The 20,112-nt window shown below is 45.2% G+C and overlaps 1 protein-coding gene across 11 annotated transcripts in view; it reads right to left on the minus strand.

The window, feature by feature from the left end:
* The window catches only part of NFIA (nuclear factor I A), a 359,539-nt gene that overhangs the window by 231,971 nt on the left and 107,456 nt on the right, over positions 1-20,112 (minus strand). For all 11 annotated transcript variants that reach the window (XM_056356616.1, XM_056356622.1, XM_056356625.1 and 8 more), the window contains exon 2: positions 17,120-17,651. In XM_056356616.1, coding sequence (XP_056212591.1) covers positions 17,120-17,651 — 532 coding nt within the window. The remainder of the gene's footprint in view (positions 1-17,119; positions 17,652-20,112) is intronic.

Below are 20,112 nucleotides of genomic sequence, written 5' to 3' on the forward strand. Positions count from 1 at the left end.
TTTACAACTGGCTTATTGAAAACAAGAATTGAGCACTCTCGCTGTAACGGACATTAACTGCTCAATAGAGATTCACATGCTAATGAGGTGAGAGGGGCTCCAGAAAGTTTTGATAAATGCGACACACACTCTAACTAGCAGTGAATGTGAGTTGACAAAGAACATCTACACCAGGGTTCAATAAAATGTAACCCTTTAAATTAATCATACTGGCAGTATTTAATAGAATGCACAACAATCTCTTTTCTGATGGCTATAAAGCAGAAGAAATGCAAAGTCTTGACAAATGAAAGTTCCCACATTTCCCTCTTCACACTGCTACTTCCATTCGAACTTCTACAATTGTTAAAAAAGGTAGTTACTGTAAATAACAAAGTAGGAGGTTTAATTGTTTCCTTCTTTTAAAGCAGGATGCTTTTCTTCACATTTATTTGTCTGGATTCTATTGAGCAAATACCCCGACCTGAAAGACTGATCATAAAAAGCATCACCAGTTGTGCTTGGAAGGAAATTTAAGGATACCATATAGCAAAGAGAGGCTTAAATGACCGGTGTTCCGCTGGGCCTTTTTTCAGCCCAACTTGGTGATTTTTTTCCTTTCACTAAATATAGCCTGAAGGAAAACACACCGCAGCGGTTAATCAGAAGCAGAAAGCGAAGTCCAGTGGTTTTGTTCACACCAAGCTCCCCAGACTTTGCCAAGATTCACTCCAACGAAAGGAAAAACTGGAACTTGAGTTCCAGCATTAAAGCAGGGCAGGTGCAAGATTTTTCATCCCAAGTTGCATTATAAACTTATTTTTTATTTTCCTGTCCTGCCAGTCGTGACCCGACAACACCAACCGTTACACACGAGCTCGCGAGATCCCAGGAAATAGAAGTATTGGAAGGCCGAACGCAGCCCTTGCCTCCACACGTTACACTAAGGCGTTATTTCTTCCTAAAGTGACAATCCCCGATACCCTTTTTGGGTTTAGCCCATTTTAATCTTGGCAGGAAGTGTAAATCTGTGCGCTCAGCAGCATCGCAGGCTTGCTGGCTGTCAAAATTTTGCCTCCGCCAATGCTGGAGAAGTATTCTTGTCATTTCACTGGGGTAGGAGACTTCTCCGTCTGACATACGAAATCTCCCCCAAGTAGCACGTTATGCCAAAATGCCGGCAAACGTACCCCGCTCGCTGCATTTCAAGGCGGTTTGGTAACTCAGACTCGCTCTCACAGCAACTGGCTCTACGCAACACGGGGAGCCCGCTGCGGGCAGCCTGACGGGGCAGAGAAAGAGAAGTATCTGTGAATGACCCCGGAAAAAAACCCTCCACCCATCTCCCTATCACCTTCAGACTTTATGAGCTTACTGCAGTACATTTTAAATTGATCAGCAGCTAGCGGACAGCCCGGCGAGCCCGCCCATGCAAACACGTATCCACGCTCCCCGAGAGGTGTCGGGGGCTGCTCGACTTCTCTCCGCGCAGAAACTGTGAGCCTGGAAAAACGAGCAAGCGGAGAAAGGCGTGCTGCAGTTCAGAAATGGCCATTTAGCCAAATTGCATACCTGTGCTGTGTCAGCTATATGGTAGATTCATCTCATTCCATTGGTCTAATGGATAGCAATTGAATTTAATTAGCAAAACTACTTTGACTTAGTCTCATACTGTGCTGAATGTAATGAAATCTTTCTCTTCTCTCTCTCTCCCCCCCCCCTCTTTTTTTCCCCTCAAATAAAGAATGTCCTTAACTGCATTCCACCGTTAGAATATTAAAAGCTATATATGTTACTCCTAAGGACAGAGTACAGCCATCCCTTTTCACAGGCTTTAGATTTAGTTATTGAATTACATAACATAAAATAATTAAAAAGATACTTCGATAGTTACACACGGTATAAATTCAATTACCACGATGTCTCCATTAAAAGCACTTTTATAGTATGAATAAAATGCAAATCCTCTTTATAGATCAATACCAGAAACATAATTCTATGCTTCATCCTGAGAAGGAAGTTAGCCTTAATAAATCATCCCTTTAGATTTAAAAAAAAAAAAAAAAAAAGTTTAAAAAGATATGTATTTGAAGGTAATTCTCTAAAGCAGACACGACGCTTCTATTGCTTCTGGGCTCATTTTTTAGCAACGAGGTTCATGGGCTGCACCTCCTGTTTCGTACAGACCCTGCCAAGGAGAAGGATGCTGAGGAGAAGAAAAGCCCCAGCCACGCTACCCGGCCCCGTGGCCGCGTGCAGCTCTGCCTGCATTTATTGAAACGCCCCAGATCCGGCAGCGAGAAGTTTGCAGCAACTCATTGCCCCCAAAATAAAGTGTAAAGAAATTCCTCCGGATGGGTTTGGAGGGAATATTGCTACCAAGCCTAACTTTTGCCTGGCCAGGCACAGCGAGACAAGTTCCTATGATTGATTATCGTGGTATCTCTGTATCTCTGACTTTGAACCATAACCTTTTTTGCGCACAATGACAGTTGGGACCTACCATTTGCCATCTGTAGAGATGGTGGGGGAGAAAAGGACTTTGCTTACATTAATCAACCAATTAAGAACAGACTTAAACAAAACACTAAAGCATAATAAAAACCTGACTGCTTAATAGCTTTCTACTTTTAATAGTTGCCTTCCTGTAGTCTGCTGATGGGAGTAGCATTGCTCTGCTCAACCCCTGTCGGCGACAGGGCTCTGGCGACGGGGCTGGGCACTACCCGGTCTCAAAGGGAGCTGAGGGTCCTCTGTTCTGGGCAGGACCTAGTCCCCTACAGCAACAAAACAAAACGAAGTTTGGAAAAGCAAACTGTAAACCACAGCCGTACAACGTGGCCGGGCTTTCCTGTCAACTGCAATCATTAGAGGATTATTTTCCTGAGTGTAAAATTAGTAACTAATCAAACCACGAATCACTGCTTTAGTAAGAATTAACCTTTTCTTTCAAAGCTCGGGGCAGTATCGAGAGACCCCGTATATTCTTTTGCTTCCCCCTCCCTCGTGGTTGGCAGCACATCCCGAAGGACAGACTGAAATAGCGGCTGAATAACGGCGCCGGACTCTGCACCCAGCCGCGCCGATGAGGCTCTGGAGGGGATGCACACACCCAGCCCGAGCAACTCGGAGACTAATTCTGCTCTCGGGGACGGTGGTTAAAACCACCATTGTGCAAGCTGGCACAGAAATCTGGCTTCCCTTCGCTGGGTTTGCTAAGCAGACGGCTGGTGCAACGCACGCTCTGCACTGCGGAAAAGGAGGGAGACCTCCGTGGTTCTAAAACGCGCCTTCATATGCATCTCCAGCTGACGAGGTTGTGTTGTTGGCAGCCATTTGCGAGGACAGGACCGAAGCTGGGCTGGTACCCTTCAAGGAGTACCACAGCACCATCCCGGACAGCTGCTCATCTCTGCTGCCTCTGGGGTACCTGCCAGTGCAGCTATTAGAGGACCTCTTGGACCTGCCTACTTAGTGAAGCTAGAGGAGAGCATGCATTCGTACGGATAAAAAAATAAAGCATTTATTAGAAGGATTCATCTTCAACTCGAGGCATTTCATACATGCCCAGATATTGCTAAATTGTCCCTTTGCCATGACCTGCAAATGAAACTGACTGCTTTCTCTGCAAGAGGTGAAGTATATTTACGGACAAGGTGAACAAAAAACCCACAAATGACTCAAGAGCTGATCAGCCAAGAAAACATACAGTGTTACCTCAATAAATATGTTTTTGTGATATTTAATAATTGAAATTTGGAACAAATTTGTAGAGGTTGGCCAAGATGGTCTCTCCGTCCTCGTGCTATATGTCTCTTTGTCTATTGTTCTTTTTAATATGTTGCATCTGTAAAGAAAAAACTGCAACCTACTTTGTACAATTACCGCACTGAAGTCCCAAGCAATCTATCAAGTTGTCATACATTTTCTTCACACTAAACCTTTTTAAAATCTTCCTTGTTTCCTACATTTCAAGAAAAAGCAGAAGAAAATTTACTTGGCCCCAAAAAAGGCAGAGTGAAACATGTTGTTCATCACGTCTGGTAACAAGAGAAGTTCATGATACTGTGTCAGGAGAGCAAATAATCCCCAAAGTGGCGTGTTAAAAGTTGTGGAAGGTTTGTAAATCAACAAAATTCAGAGCATCAATAAACCTGCAACCAATACGGCTTTGGAAAAATTCCCTCTGGGCAGGTTCTTCTTACAGAGGTTTGCTGAACCCCCTTTTTGCAACACTTGAAGCCACCCCTGAAGCAAGGTGCTAAGGTTGCTGGTGGCCGGTCCCCCCAGGGAGGGACAATGACAGGGCCAGGGCTCATGAGGCGGCCCGACACTGGGCTGGTTCATGGAAAAACACGGCATTACCAAAAGCTATTTATTATTAAGGAAAATGCTTTCGTCTATTGATGGCACCCAGAAACAATGAGCAGAAAAATGAAGCAACGGGTGGGTGAGAGGGAAGGCGAAGGGAAAACAGGAATTATTTCAGCTGGAAACTGTATGACATGCTGGGAAGAGGGGGATTATTTTGCCTATTAGTTTAAAAACTCTCCATGCTGAGGTTTGCAGCATTTGAGTGACCACCTCTATTTTATAGCAGTGTGCAGAAATACGCAGATATCGCCTTAATTTCCATTAGCCCCCGATAAATGAGCTCCGTGTAAAGGGATGTGATAAAGCTCTGCTAAGGACTGGAAGATGAAGACCCTTATCCTATGGACTACAGGGAAAAAAAAAATATTTCTGACTCTCCCTCCCTCCTCCTTTCCTCCGAAAGTGGCCACCATGGGGCCAAGGGACCCCTGCATCCCTTGGGATCCCCACCAACCCCTAGATACCATGGCTGGACACCAGTCACTGGGTGCCACCACCTTCGGGACCATAAACTAATTTAAAATAAAGGCAAAATGCTGAGTGATTTGCCTTCTGCAGTTTCAAAATGCTGAGTGATTTGCCTTCCGTGGTTTCAAAATGCTGAAGCCTGGCTCCCCGAACCCAGCTTGCGCGGCCGGTCCCACTTCTTGCAAAACAAAGAAATCTGTTTAGGCTCCAGGAAATCCCACGTGTTACCGTAACTAATTCAAGCCCAACTGCATTTGTGGTATTGTCAGGTCTTTAGGACGATCCTGTGCCATTCCCAATGTAGGGAAAACCGTGCGCTTAATTATCTTCTTCAATAATTCCATGGTATGTGATTTATTACAGACTCCTTATTTGTAAACAAAATCAGAGCCACAAACGTGCAAAGATAGTCACACTTCCTGGCTAAATAAGAGGCAGACAAAGAGCCCTAATGATGCACCAAAAATGCTAACCAAAAGTGTACTCTTTAAAAAGATCACCAATTTAATGCTTTTTGTATTTCATTTATCAGCCATGTAGTCATCATTCCCCTCCCTACCACCATCTGTACACACTTTCCCAATAGACCATCACAGCTGTCCCGTTTCTCACACAAACAGTACCTTTTATATGCTTCCCAACTGTTTTTAATAACTGTTCTGTGCACAGCACTGTACTTCCTTTGTTTTCTTGGGCCCCCCCCCCCTTTTTTTTTAAATATGAAAAAGAGATATAATCTAAACAAACAGGTCATCGCAGCAATCGGTACAGGAAGGCAATTAAAATGTTAAATGCCTCCATGGCCACTGACCCGTCCTCGAGCCGCACCAGCGGCCCCAGCGTGGAGCTGGAAAGTTCCCTGGAGAAGTTGCTAAGGTAGACGAAGCTTGTTCAAAAAACGATGTACATGAGCAAAACTGTCTGAGAAATCCTTCATCCTTTTTAATGAGGAAATATTAATAATGTCAGACACTGCTCGTGCAACCAGAGGAAGTTTTTTGAGACTTTCAAAGCACTTTTATCAACTCAAAGGTACCGCTGCCCCGTATTTCAGAACCATGCAGACAGAAACATCCCATATTCTTTTCAAACTCTGACTCATTTCACTCTTTCCAAATATCCTATGTATCCTGACTTCACATCGCTGGTGCTCATGCCTTCCCTGCACCCACCCCTGCTGCCGACAGTGGCATTGCTGGAGCCCTCAGCCAGGCTGGACCGTGCAAGCTCGGTGGCCTGCAGCGGGGATGAAGGCAGCGAGCAGCTGAGGACAACTCAGCCCCAAGCCCCAGGCAAACAAAGCCACTTGCATAGGGCAATAGTGGGAAGAGATCCAGCCGGGAATGGGGAGAAAAGCAGGATTTTCTCAGTGACCCATCTCATGGAAAATCTACCCTACCAACAGGATGTCCAGAAACGAAAACTCCGTTTACTTGGTTTTTTCCGGGGCCATGCCCACAGCATCCTTCAGCACACTGCAGCGAGACGTGTGCATCCCACCCCACGGCATGCAGTCCTTAGCTCCGTGCTGTACGGGACCACAGCAGATAGCCAAGCTCTGTGCTAGGATGGGGACCCTGCCCGCACCATCCTCAGCCCACAGGCAAGCGGCTTCACACCCTGGGACTGCTCACTGCTGAGATGCATCTCACGTTTTTAATAGAAAAGGTTATTACTAAAGACAGTGTATATGGAGAATAACTGGTCCACTCTCAGTTCCCATCAGAATTTTGACCAGAAAAAGAAACAATGTTTAAAGTGTGTGTTATGCATGCTATTTTACCTACGTATCACGCTCCTGTGCTCACATTACAAAGAACAGACAGCTTGAAGATGCATTTCTGTAAAACAAGTGTACATCCCCAAACAGCCCTGAGCTCCGTGACTGGGTGTTCATAACTGTATCTGCCTAGGAAGAACCTAAACCAGAGCTGTTGAAGCTGATGTCCTCTACAGAGGGAAAAAAAAAAAAAAAAGGTCTTGATCACGAAAATCCCCCTTCTTATCTGACCGCCCTGTGTTTTGCCCAACTTTTCCAGCAATACCTGACCTACACTCGCAAGGTTCAGCCGCTATCAAGGCTGATCCTCCCACAGCGAGGCAAGCTGCTTGTGAAGCTTTCAAATAAAATGACAGGGGATTTACTTTTTAGCTAAGCGACAACTACTTTTTACTTTTTAACACAGCAACAAATGTAAAAAGGTTTGTTGGCTAATTTTAATGAAGTCCTCATCACGTCAGGAAAAGTCCTCGTCATCACACAATAAAAGCATTGCAGTGGCTATCCTCCCTAAAAGGGATCCCAACAATAGCTGGGCTTTAGAAAATTGTCCTGATACAAAGAATTCATTCTTCTGATTTACTTGAAACTACTTTGCCTTAAAAGAAAAAAAAAAAAAAAAGAAAAAAAAAAAGAACTGAATTAAATTTAAATTTTACCCCAAGTTTCCAGCATCACTCAGGGATTTGGCCATTTCCTTCGATTACTATTTAAAAGCTTATTGGGCAAAAAGTTCAGAGAAAATTTTGAGCAAATATCCTTAGGATGAAATCTGACTGACAATGTATTTCGGCATTAAAATCTCCAGTAAGTCTTCATCTTGACAATAAACGTAGCGACTATCTAACCTGCCTTTTGATATCTTTACAAGGGTTCATCCCTGTTCTTTCAGCGCATTACAAGGTATTTTGTAACACACATACTGGCTTTAAACACAAAAATGGTAATTTAACCAGACGCACTGTTTATTACAAAGCTCATGCAGCTCATTATCTGTCCCTCAGACACAAGACGAAATCTGTAGACACAGAAAAACAGAACATGAATGAGGCCAACTCGACACTTTACATGTAGTTCTTCATCCCTTCTTTCTCCTGACTTTCTCCTTCGGCAGACTGTGCACGCTGCCTGTACTCACCCTGGAAACCTTCCCTTCACCGGGTGCTCTGTTTGAGGACTGGTCCGAGCCTAAAAGGGCTGCACAGAGATGCCTCCCTATAAAATATTTCTCCCAAGTTTGCAAATGTATTTTGCACCTAGCAGTGATCCTCACGGCCACACAGTGGGCTTCTTAGGCTGAAGAGCCCTCCTGCTCTTCCATCGTGTTACTTAGAACCACAGACTCATTTAGGGTGGAAAAGACCTTTAGGATCATCGAGTCCAACCCTACTTAACATGGGGCGACAGTGGCTGGGACAAGAGGAGAGATGTGCAGCGCAGAGGACGGTGCAGAGTAGGTTTAGACTTCAGTTAGGTACTGATGCTATGAGCGTATTATGAATATGACAAATGGATGTAACAAAGGAGCAGGAAAAACACCAGCTACACCTCTGTGGCCGGGGCCAAGTGCCACAGTGGCAGGTGCGGCGGATTTGCTCTCACCTGCAGCTCTCATGGGTGATGCCACATTAGTTTTATGCCCTGTGGAAGGCATGCTCCATTCCTGCATGCCCCGCAAGCCCTGCCTGGATCCTGTGTATCACTTGGTCTCAGGCAGCACAAAGTCAGTGGTGCCACCACCCAGCTCCCTGTGACAGCCAGGATGGATGGACACTACCTCCCTCAGGATGTGTGCACCAGGCGAGTGAGATGGGCAGGAGAAACCCACTGACTGGTGCTCCCAGGTAACAGCAGGGGCTCCCTGCTGCACCCTGTGGGTGTCCTGCTGGAGGGGACCTTGGCGATACACCCTCCTATGATGGTTTTGAACAACCTTTTTACATCATCAAAAAATCCAAAGCACCAGCAAGATTTACCTCATCACTCAAAGAACCATCAGGTACCACGCTCGCACGACCTGCTCCAGCTACACTGGCTCACCTGGCCAAATAACCCTGCCTTGGACACTCACCAACCGCATGAGAATTTTGTGCTTTGCTACAGATATATCTTACCCCAAAACATGAACATGCTGAAACATCCAATCATGTTCTGGCACGCATGCAAAAAAAAAAAGCCCATGGCAACAAAGACGACAGCTTGCCAATGGCAGCTGCTGCACGCACACACAAAATTAAACTATATTCTTCTGAAAAGGGATATTATTATGGCATTTGTTTCCCCTCACCATCACCCTCACCCATTCCCTCACAAAATAAAGGGGGAAATATCAACACGTATCAAACATTAGGAGAGATGGATAAAAAGAGAGAGGGAGGCACTGCCCTGAGGAGGGGTAGGATGGAGAACGCAGGGTTTAACAGGAGATCCAACTGGGATCAGGGTTGGATGCGTGGAGCCGCCCTGAAATATTGGCTCACCTATGGGTGTTGTACAGCACACGCAAGTAAAACATCCAGCCGTTCCATGGCAGGAGGCCCACAGATGTTGAACTGCATCGAGTTTGGTCAAGCCGGCCCTCAGCTGTAACGCAAATCTGCAAACCCACGCTTACATACATGAAATAGCATCTGATGGTACCTATCTTTGCTTCCCTTCCCCAGTGCGGACCCGCCTGATGGCTCCCGTGCTGCTATGCAATGCGCGAGATAGCAGTCTCCACACTTGTGGAGATAAATGTCATATCGGACCTCTGACATCATGTATTCGCCAAGTAATTATTTTTGATATCATAAGAGTTGTCCAGGGTGCACAATAAAATTAAAAAAGTAGAAAGCAAGGTTAATAAGATTATCGTGTTGGTATAATAGGTAATGCATTTTGCAGTATATCCTTAAATCTGCCCTCTCAAAACATAATTAAATAACTGTGATTTATATTTTAAAGGAACGCAGACATGCAGTGTATCCTCCTACCCACATATGCTAATTGCTTTCAGCCCCTAAAAATCACACAGTTGTTTGCAGCTTTTTAATCCTCATGTGTAAATAACCCGACTCAGGTCCAAGTTATGAACAATAAAGTCCAGGAAACTTTCAGAATAGCGTGTCATTAAACCCGTCTTGATTTTATCTTGCTAATCTAATGGCACTGATGTGTAGCAAAGCCTGTGGGGAAGGAGGAACGACTCCCCGGGGCCCTTCGCACTGGCCCGAGAGCCAACGTGCCGGCTTGCCGTGACACTGGGATAGCACTCTGAGCGGGAGGGTGGATATTAAGGACCTGGAGAAGAGACTGAGACCCCCCCCTTAGGAGGAACCGATGGACGTACAAGCTCAGGATACCCCCCCTGGGCCTCGCCGTGGGCCGACGTGCACTGCGGTGGTGCAGGGAGCACGGGCGATGTATGCCTGCTGCTTCGCTATGGGCAATACTCAACTGCGCAGCTCTCCATTTTGCACTCGCACGTGAGAGTCTGGCACACAAAATGGAGGCCCTCATGTATTTTACAGGTGGCGGCTACGAATCCAGCCCGAATTCACCCGCTCTACGGGGGCCACATCCTCCTCCTGTGTGCCGAGCGGTGACGATGCCAGGTGCGGAGCTGAGCTCACGCGTCACATCCATTCCCTGGGTGGGGACATGGAGCGATGCTAGCTAGGAACCTTTCCGAAAAATACATAAATACACCGTTCTCTCGCCAAAAATAATTATACCATGAGGAGGGGATCTGCCAGGGTGCTGCCCTTGCAATTGGGCACACGAGGCTGCAACCCCCCAAAGAACTTGCTGGGATAAAACTGCCCCACACATCACGGGCACCGTGACCCATGTGCTGATCCCAGCTGGGCTTTTTGGTGGCTACCATAATCCAGGTGATAATTAACAATAACCAAAGACGAAACGAATGAAAAGCATCATATGAACGGAAAACTAAAAGCTATTAGAACGTATTTTAGTTCACCAACAACCCTTATCTACCGAGAGCCCTCACTGTCATAAGGAAACCTTCAGGGTTGGCTGCTGTTAGGAGGCTAAAATAATTTGCCCTGAATTTACAGCCTATAATTTAATCAGCAGCTCCGGCCCTTGCCTGTGTGGCAGGGAGTGGGGGCAGAGCCGCACCCACAGCTCCCAGCAAGGATGCCCCAAAAGCCATCCCGCCGGGGACAGTCCCCAAGCCCCGAGGGTCCAACTTCGGGACGCGTGTGGCAAAGCGCAGGCTTTTGGGGAGGGGTCGAGGGTCTACGGAGCAGCGGGCTGGGGTTTGTTTGCTGGTTGCGAAAGCCTCAGCCGGTGCCTAAACTTGAAGCATGGAGGGGAGGAGGAGGAGGAGCTGTGAAGAAGCTCAAGGCACGGAAAGCAAGGGATGCCCTTTCTTTTACATCCGAATGGGGAGAAAATACATAATTGTAATAATAAATAGTGGGTTTTATGAACAATTAGGATTCCACTGTCTCTTTGAAGGGTTTGAAAAGCTGACATGATGTTTTGGGCTCTCCAGATTCAGCTTTGAGGCCTCAACCAAGAGAAACATTCAGCCCCGCTGTGTACAGCAGTGACCACAACAAAGATTGTGGTTTCTCCCACACTCGCCTTAAATAGATCTAAATTAATGCTATTCATCATTGGGTGGAAAAGAAGGGAAATATAAAAGTGCAGTTGCTTGTAGACAAGCCAGCAGCATTGGGCAACTTTCTTACCATTCAAAGGCCTCTCCTGCTTCTGCACCCTGAAGCCCGCCGGGGCAGGCAGGTGGCGAAATCACGCACCCTTACACTGGCCAAACCCATCACCTGGAAAACATCCTGGACATATGAAATACGTCTTTATCCCGTGTTTATTTGTTGTTGTTGTTGTTGGAGAAAGGGGAAAGCTAAACCACATGACTGAACTCCTGCCAGGGGTTCGTGATAGAGCAGACCGTCCCAAGTGCCGCACCAGTTAGTATCTGAATTATCACAGATACTCACCAGCTCAGTTACAACTACAGGGGGAGAGCAGTTGTCCCACCTAAATCCTGCTTCTGTCAGCTACCGCCTGCTCACAGCTGCAGAAAGAGGTTGGCCCTGCTCCCCAAAGCGGAGAGCATCGGTAGATATCTTTGTGCCACACAGGGTGTATGGATCACCGCGTTCTGTGCACGCCCGGATAAGTGAAATTTGGGGTGTCAAGGAGCTGTAGCTGTCACCTCCCCACCTCTCCTGACTCCGATATACACCCAGGCTCCCACCACTGACTTTTATGGGCACCTTTATAAGGGTAAAGCAATGCAACATCTGCCTTCTCCTGGTATTCCTTGAGGGCAGAAATACCGCGAGATTTCTTCGTTTCACTTTTTTCTTTAAAACTATAGATGTCTCACTGCGGCAAAAAATAATGGAGGGGGAAAAAACCAAGACCCCTATGAGCCCCTAAACATTAAAATCTCAGCCGAACACTGAACTGCTCGGGTTCCCCATGGTGTGTGCAGGGAGCCCTGAACAGGGAAAGAGTGCAAAATACCTGCTGCAAAGCTAGCTGAGTATTTTTCAGTAAGAGTAAATGTTATCTGTCTGTAGGAAAGCATAGGGACTATTAACATCGCAAACAAAACTTTAAGGACCGTTTTGGATGTATGCTGGAACAGTCACGGGCTGGAAGCAGGTTTTCAAAAGCCTTGTATATGGAGAGAATGTCACGGATGCTTTAAAAGTCTTCAGATACGTGTAAAAACGACATATATATTACGTATTATCTCCACAGAACAAACACCATTTGAAAATGTGCCCCTTTTTAACTACCATTATGAGCTGTCTAAAGAGCGTTTTGGTTAAAACTTGGGAGGAAAGGCGGGGGGGGGGGGGGGGGGGGGGGGGAAAGCCCACTGATCTTACACCTGCTCTTTAGCAGTGGGAAGTAGGTTCTCAATCTGTTAACATGACCATCTGGCCAATCTGCATATCACGGCTATCTGGATTACTGTACGATGGAATGACAATAACGTAGCCAAAACAAAAGTAAAATGCATCAAAAACTAACAGTAGCGCAGCTCTTTTGATTTTAAATTAAATAATAAATGCCGTATCACAGCAAAGCGAGAAAGTCAGCTAAATAATTAAAAACGAGCCTTTGCTATGGCATAATTAAGTAAACAATATGGTGTGTGTTTCTATACGAGCCAGCAATAGTTTCCACCGTTGAATGCTCCACTTTTGCAAAGCAGCTATCAGGAGTTCAAGACGCTGCGACAGCTCTTTTGGTGATGTACAGTATTGTCAGGACACCTCTCACATCCCTGCAACATGCCGAACCGGCTGCGGCTATTAACAGGATTAATGTAGCAACAATCAATACCAATTGTACTAAAAGATTACGGCACAAAGCCTTATGTACCTCTTGGACTCCCCGATACCTCCATGGGTATTTTGGCTATCTGCGGTCATTTTCCGCGCTAACCAATCTTTGGGTTATTCCCATCGATGCCTCTTTGTGATGGGCCAAGTAGAAATATTTTAAATCCGCCGATGGGAGTGTAAAAATGGGTCTGCTTAAAGTTCAAGGTCATGTGCTATATACAATTGCCCAGGCAATTAGCCATAAAGCATATTTAGACACCAAGTAAATTTTCATAGTGGCAGAAAGAAGGCTGACTTCTTGCATCTTAGCTGGCTTCTGTTCTAACATGACCAGAAAAATGAGCTCATGTAAAAAAAAACATTCCCAGATTTTTCCTAAATTTGGGATTTTTAAACGTCCTTCTGAAAGACTAAAAAGATTTTCTCTGCCACAAATACCTCGCTAGCTTAATTCTCGCCTGGAGCGCATAACGATGGCCCATCCAAAAAAATAAATCGGGCATTGCAGCATCGCCTCCTGGCCTGCCATCCTGCCTCATCCACCAGAGAAGTCTCTAAAAACTGTGACCTCTCACAAAATTTAACTACTTCCATTGCGAATCTATTCTCCAATCTGATCACATTAGCAGAAGGAACTCCAAAGCAGTAAAAAACTCCAGAAAGTTCTCGGTTGAGTGCCTACTAATGAACAAAGGTTAACTTTATCTAAAAGGTCAAATGCCTGGTGGCTAAGGTTGTGACCTTAACAACTTAAATTGTGACCTTGCCACGTGCCTAGTATATTGTAGATTCTGATACAGATCATCTGGTAAAGGACTGGTCATAAATTAGCTTTACTGTTCGACTCCCACAAAGAAAACGGTTTGCCACAATGGTTTCCAACTTGTCATTTGATACAAGCGCAGAATAAGAGAAAACTAAAAAGCAAACCCAAGTTCGGGGTATGAAAATGCCGCCTGTTTTTAGTTAAGCAGATTAGAAACTGCAAACTGAGAGCAGTACTCTAGATTTCGATACATTTTTTGGTCAACCTCTAATTCACAAAACACCCATCTTCCTTTCCTTTTTTTTTTCTTTTTTTTTTTTTTTAACAAAAATTATATGTAGTTTGCCTATTTGCATAGTTTTGTTTTCTCTTTCTAGCTAGTTCTTAAAGAGAATAATTGATTTCAGTAGCTTTGTAAGAAGCACTATTTAAATCTGCACACGTGTTCCCTTACAGATGATAGTGCCTACTGAAGAAAAAGCGTGGATTCAAAGCAATAATTATTGTACATGCTTAGAAGGAAAGGGACAACTCGCTGCTGAAGTCATCTCAACTAAGGACATCTTGGAAGAGAATACTTCCCCCCCCCCAAAAAAAAAAAAAAAAAAAGACGAAGAGGGGTGGGGAGGTGGGGGGGAAACCCCAAGAAAAAAGAGAAGCAAGCACTGTGGGTGAAAAGGTCACAATGGTTTTGGCACGTATCTTCAAGCACGTTTCGGAGTCTGTGCCTCCTGCCAATACTGGCAACTTCTCAAAACTTTTAAGGAGGTAAAAACATTGTTTAGTGTTTACAAATCTTCTGTACTATAGCAGATGCTTGTCAAATCCGCTATATGTAAGTTGACCAGCCTACCTAATATTTGGGCTGGTGACTTCCTCCTCATAAATAAGCGGTCCATACATTCAGGGAACGAGGTCTGATGGAGTTTGAGACAAAGGACCCTTAATATTTTTTTTCTTTTGTAATTTTCCTGTTGCGCACCCCGGCACAAGCTGCCATTACTGCGGGGTCTGCGGGAACCAATGGCTGTCAACTTGGCCAATGTTCAGGTGTAACAAAGACTGCTGGGATACATCGGAGGGGGGAAAAAAGGGAAAAAAAGGGGGAAAAAAAAAAAAGGTAGCCTATATGCGAGGCTTTCAGCACTCCTCCGTGAAGCAATATAGATGGTGACCAAGCTGTGCTACCTCCTAAAAATCATTTTGTCCCCCTCCCCAGTGAGGTTTAGCAGGGAATACACCAGCACACGCTACTGCATTAGGAGCACAATGCGATGCGTGCAATCAGCAAACAACGGCCGAAAACACGATGCGGTGCGGTCTGTACGAGTGCGTTACTGCTTACACAAACCAACAAATCTAACCCCAAAAAACAAGCCTAAGCCTCGCGCTAAGTTTCCGTGGCAGACATCTAGTTCGAAGAACAATTAGTGCAATTGCTGCCTGTTGACGATGAAGGCAGAAATAAAATAAGAGCGCACTATCAAGGCTACTGTTTGCCAACAGCATGCTGATAAGATGGTATATCCCTAACCACAATATTGAACTTTTACAATGTCTATTGCCCAACTGTTATAACAGGGAGAGGATCCTTTCAAGCACCCCGGAATACTTACGCCCCTGGATTTCATCCTTTTCTCCCCATCCTACACCGCTGTGACCCAACGCGCAAGCTAAGCCAAGACCGTTGTTTTCTATTAACAACTTTCGCCCTCCACAGAAGGCTGCTTTGCACTTAGGAAACACAATACGGACTGGTATTTAGCAGCACCACGCTATATATAAATCTAAATAATAAAAACCTGCATGCTGTATAGCAACACATGGCAGTTTTCAGCCGTGGATACCAAAGCACTTCAAGCGCATCGCCCCGTTCTGACGTGCAGAGGAGGAAACTGAGGCAGACACAAAAAGGATGAGAGTCCCTGGTCTCTCCAGGGCCGGTGACAGAATGGGAGGTAACCCATAACACCCCAGCCCTAATCACCCTTCAGTTAGCTATTAATTGGTAATCCTTCCTTCACCATGCCCCATCATAAATGGCAACGTAAATAAATAATTCTCCACAATATTCGCCTACCTCCCATAGTCATAAATGCGTAATATGATTTACCACATCGCACCGAAGTGCAAAGTAAATTTCACAGCTTATCTGTAGGAAATACCATGAGGATACTTGAAAGTTATTTCCGAACAGGAATCACAGCTGTAAACTCAGAGCGGCAACACTGCCTATCGCCACAACCAGCGCGGGCACTCGGTGCAGAAAAACTTCGGGGTGGCCAAAACTTTCTGCAAGACTCTAAGAAAGAAGGTAGCATTGGAAATACAGGCTCCCTGCGCTGTAACTTGCTCAGGTTTCTTACCGATATACATTTAAATAGAAGTGGTTTCTACTAGTAGGATTCCTTTTCCCTCTGCTCCTCCTTTTTTTTTTCCAGCCCATCCAGCCCCTCAACTTGCAAGTCAGGCTGAAACCCAGAGAGACCTATGCATACCATACGTGAAAACCGGGGCCTAACACTTCACACGCACGCATTTTTCTGCAATATAATCACCCAGGACAACTACAATAGTGTATTATTTTATCCAGTTAACATACTACACATCCTCTGAGCACACCGAGTCGCTCTGCAGGCAGGGTGTACTTTGCGCTGGAGTCAGAGATCCCAAGATTTTGTCACACGCAAAAACATCTCAGCACACCACCCACCCCTCCCCGCCATAAGCACAGCATTATCAAACCAGGAATTTGTTTCAAGACCCACTCAGCTTCTAGGTCTATAACTTGTGGTATTTCAGGGGGTTTAAACGTCTCCTTTTCCCCACAGGACTACCCAAGGTTTGTCTTGTGGCCGCTCAGACCCGATGACTAGGTTTGCTATCAAGGGATTGTCTTCTCCTTCCCCTCCGAGCCCAATCCTGCAGGGATTTACACTCCCCATTCCATCCCCGTGGGGTGAGGATACCCAGCACTCCTGACCCATGGGCCTCAGGCACCTCTAGCCTTCTCACATTATTTTGTACATAACATATACAAACTTTAATAATTTTTTTTTCTAATTAAAATCTATCTGCTTTCCCCCAAAATCAGGATAAAGGAAGCCGCGTCTGGCTGCGATCCCTCCTAGGACAACATTTAGGGTAACACCTGTGAGGGATGCCTGAAATGCCATTAACCCCAGGAAAACTAGAGCTGCTTTTACGTGGCTGCACCTTAAAAACCCATTAAGAAAAAGGAAAAATAAAGGGGGGGCGAGGGAGGGGAGTTTTGGCACTCTCCTGGCCGCCCCAGGAGGGCAATAACCGGCGTCCCCTGCTCCCTCCCCGGCTCATGCAGCCACCACCGGGGCACGGCGCCCGGCACGGAGATAAACCGAAAAGTTGGAGAAGGTGGTATAGAAAGGCACTTACCTGCTGCGTGCACAAAGTATGCCAAATATAAATCGAGTTCCTTAACAGAAACTCCTATATGGTGGGGCTGTACGCACAGCCCGGGGTTAGAGCACTGTGGGGACTTTACAAGGCGCTCGCCATCAGTACTTTCGAGCGGAATACCTTTAAATAAAATCACCATAACAAGGTCCAACCTCCAGACCTTATCTGCCTGGCGAAGGCAGTCAATTCTTCTCATCTTGCCCTTCTGGTCTGGATTGGAAAGAACGCAACACGGAGGCTTTTTTCCTGTGACTGTGAGAACAAAATCCTCCCGAAATTCAGGCCTGATATCTTTCCGGAGCTTTGCCAGAAGTCTGGATGCCCATTTTTGCTTTACCTCGGGTTTTTCACTTAGCAGTTCGTCCTTCACGGCTCTCTCTTCCTCTTTTGACATGCGTTTTTCATGTTTTTTGAAGTATTTTCTTTTTCGGGCTTGCAGGTTGAACCACGTGTACGCAAACGCTCGGACGTGAGGCAGAAGTGCTTCGATGAAGGGATGAAATTCATCCTGAAAAAGTTACAGAGAAGGGTCGATGTCACCGAAACCATCAACAAAAAGCCTCCGGGAAAGGGGGCTTTCACAAGGCGCCAAGGCCCACTGGGACGGGGACAGTTGGGCTTGCACATCTGACAGGCTGGGGGACTCGGGCCCCCTCGCTGTTGGACCCCCAGCCCGCCACCGCCACAGCCCCGCTCGCCTCACGCCGACCCCAACCCTCCGCTCCCACCCCCTGAGAACAGGCCCGACTTCAAACAAGCACACAGGCAGAGATGGGGCAACGTGGGACCCTTTCCCTGATCCCCAAAGCTCTTAAAAAACAAAAAGCCAAACCAAAAAAAAGCACACAAAAAAAAAGGTAAAAGGAGTTAAAAGCAAAAAGCCCTGCTGCAAGTCCACTTGCGGAGGGAGCGCGTATCTCCCTTTGCTCTCTCCCTGACCCTGCTGCTTGCGGTGTAGCCAGCGTATGCCCGCCAATTTGGCAAATCCTAAACATTTGGATGCCAATCAATGTTTGTATGGGGAAGTCTAAAGTATAGTAAAACTTTCCCTAAGATATATTTGGAAATAGCAGGAGGCAGTATAGTAAAATGCCAATATAGCTGCATATACAAATACAATGAAGGGTGGTTTTTTCTCTCCGTTTCCTACACGGCGAAGAGAGTAGAAAGTAACGTCGTCAATCCGTCCCGCGTGCGCGACAACTAATGCCTGAAATCCTAGAAAAAGCAAGGCTCACAATTGATTTTGTTTTTCAAAAAGTTTTGTTTACATTTAGGCAAAAAGAACAAAATTAAACCCTGCTATTCAGGCATATTAGGACAAGCCAAACTCTGAGCCTTTTTATAAAATAAAAAGAAACAGGAAAAAAACGAAAAATGCGGTAACAGCAAGCCTTAGCACGACTCGTGCAAATACGTAAAGAATTATCCTTTTTTTTTTTCCGTGACACTTTGTGTCATATTTTCACGTATTTAAAAAGAAATGCCCTACTTGGAAAGTTACTTTGGCCATCCAGAGCCACTGCTTGCTTTGTGTAACGATGACTTAAAGATCACCCCTTTTCCTTGGCACAAAGATAATCACGATTAAAATTATTCTGACAATAAAAAAAAACACAAGAAAGACACACACACACCAGTTTTGTTGAAAAAAAATTAATATATATATCCTCAAAAAGTACTACATCAATCAGCCAAAGGGATCAAAACATATTATAATATACTGGGGCCACGTTTCTTGTTTTTCTCTCAATAAATGAACGACCAAACTCCAGGCTGCACATAAAAATGTATGTAGCCTGTGGGGGCCTGATCCAGCACCGCGTGCTGGGGACGTGCCTGCTTCCAGGGGCCGAGTTCCTCCTTTTCTCAGGATTGGGCCCTCCAGGAGGGAAAAATAAAGTAATTTGTGGAATGTTTCCCCCAGCATGGTAAAAGCCACCCGCTGCCTATCCTTTTGCAAGGCAACATTGGGGATTTTTTCAGATTAACTAACTTTTTTTTTTTTTTTTTTAATTATCCCATGGCGTACATTTCCTACCCAAATCATTTCAGGTCGTGCAAATATTGTTATTAAAACAGACATCTTACTTCCTTTCAACACCTTATTTTAACTTGCATTTTCTTTTCAAAAATTATGAAAGATTGAGAAATCAATAGCAGAAATATCTATCAGCAAAATCCTGTCATAATTCAAGACCTTCTGCTGACTTCCCAAAAGCTTTCATTGCACTTATTCTGAGTGGCCCCTGAATTGTAAATACTGAAATCTAGAAGTAATACCACCGCATTTATTTTTATTTTAAAGGCAGACTGTGAAAAATTACCCCAAACGGCACAATATATTTCATATAGCACAGCAGAGCGGCAGTAATCACAAGTACTATGAATGATTATTAAAATATAAGCAGGTAAAAATAAAATAAATCACTCCAATGACTGACACATTCCTCTTTTTTTTTTTTTTTTTTTTTTTTTTTTTTTTTACACATCCCCCCCCCTACTGGAAAAGATCATAGTTTCAAATTTCAATAAAGTTTTAAAAAACAAACAAACCAAAAAAAAAAAAAAAAAGATTGCTGTGAGTTTGCAGTCGGCAAATTCAAAAAGTGAGAGGAGGCACAATCCCAGCACATGGAGCTGCTCTCACCCACCAGAAAGAGCTCTGGTGGCTGGGGGGGGAGCGGGGGGAGGAAAAAAAAAAATACAAAAACCTACAAGCTATTAAAAATAATAAACCCTCCCTTCTGATCCCTTCTGTCCTTCCCCTTCCCCACTCGGGGAGAGTCAAGGAAAAAAGGCCTTTTGTCAAGTGGAAGTTTATCTGCGAAGGTACACACAGCAGAGGCTCGCCAGCCCCACAATGAGCCAGGGGAGCGCTTCCAGCTTTCCTAGTTTCTAAACACGTCTTGGTACATCCTGAAATATTTTAACTTTTCTGCTTTAAGCAGCGCTTTGTCCTGCCTGAT

This window comes from Falco biarmicus, chromosome 11 (assembly GCF_023638135.1).
Source record: "Falco biarmicus isolate bFalBia1 chromosome 11, bFalBia1.pri, whole genome shotgun sequence".
NCBI lineage: Eukaryota > Metazoa > Chordata > Aves > Falconiformes > Falconidae > Falco > Falco biarmicus.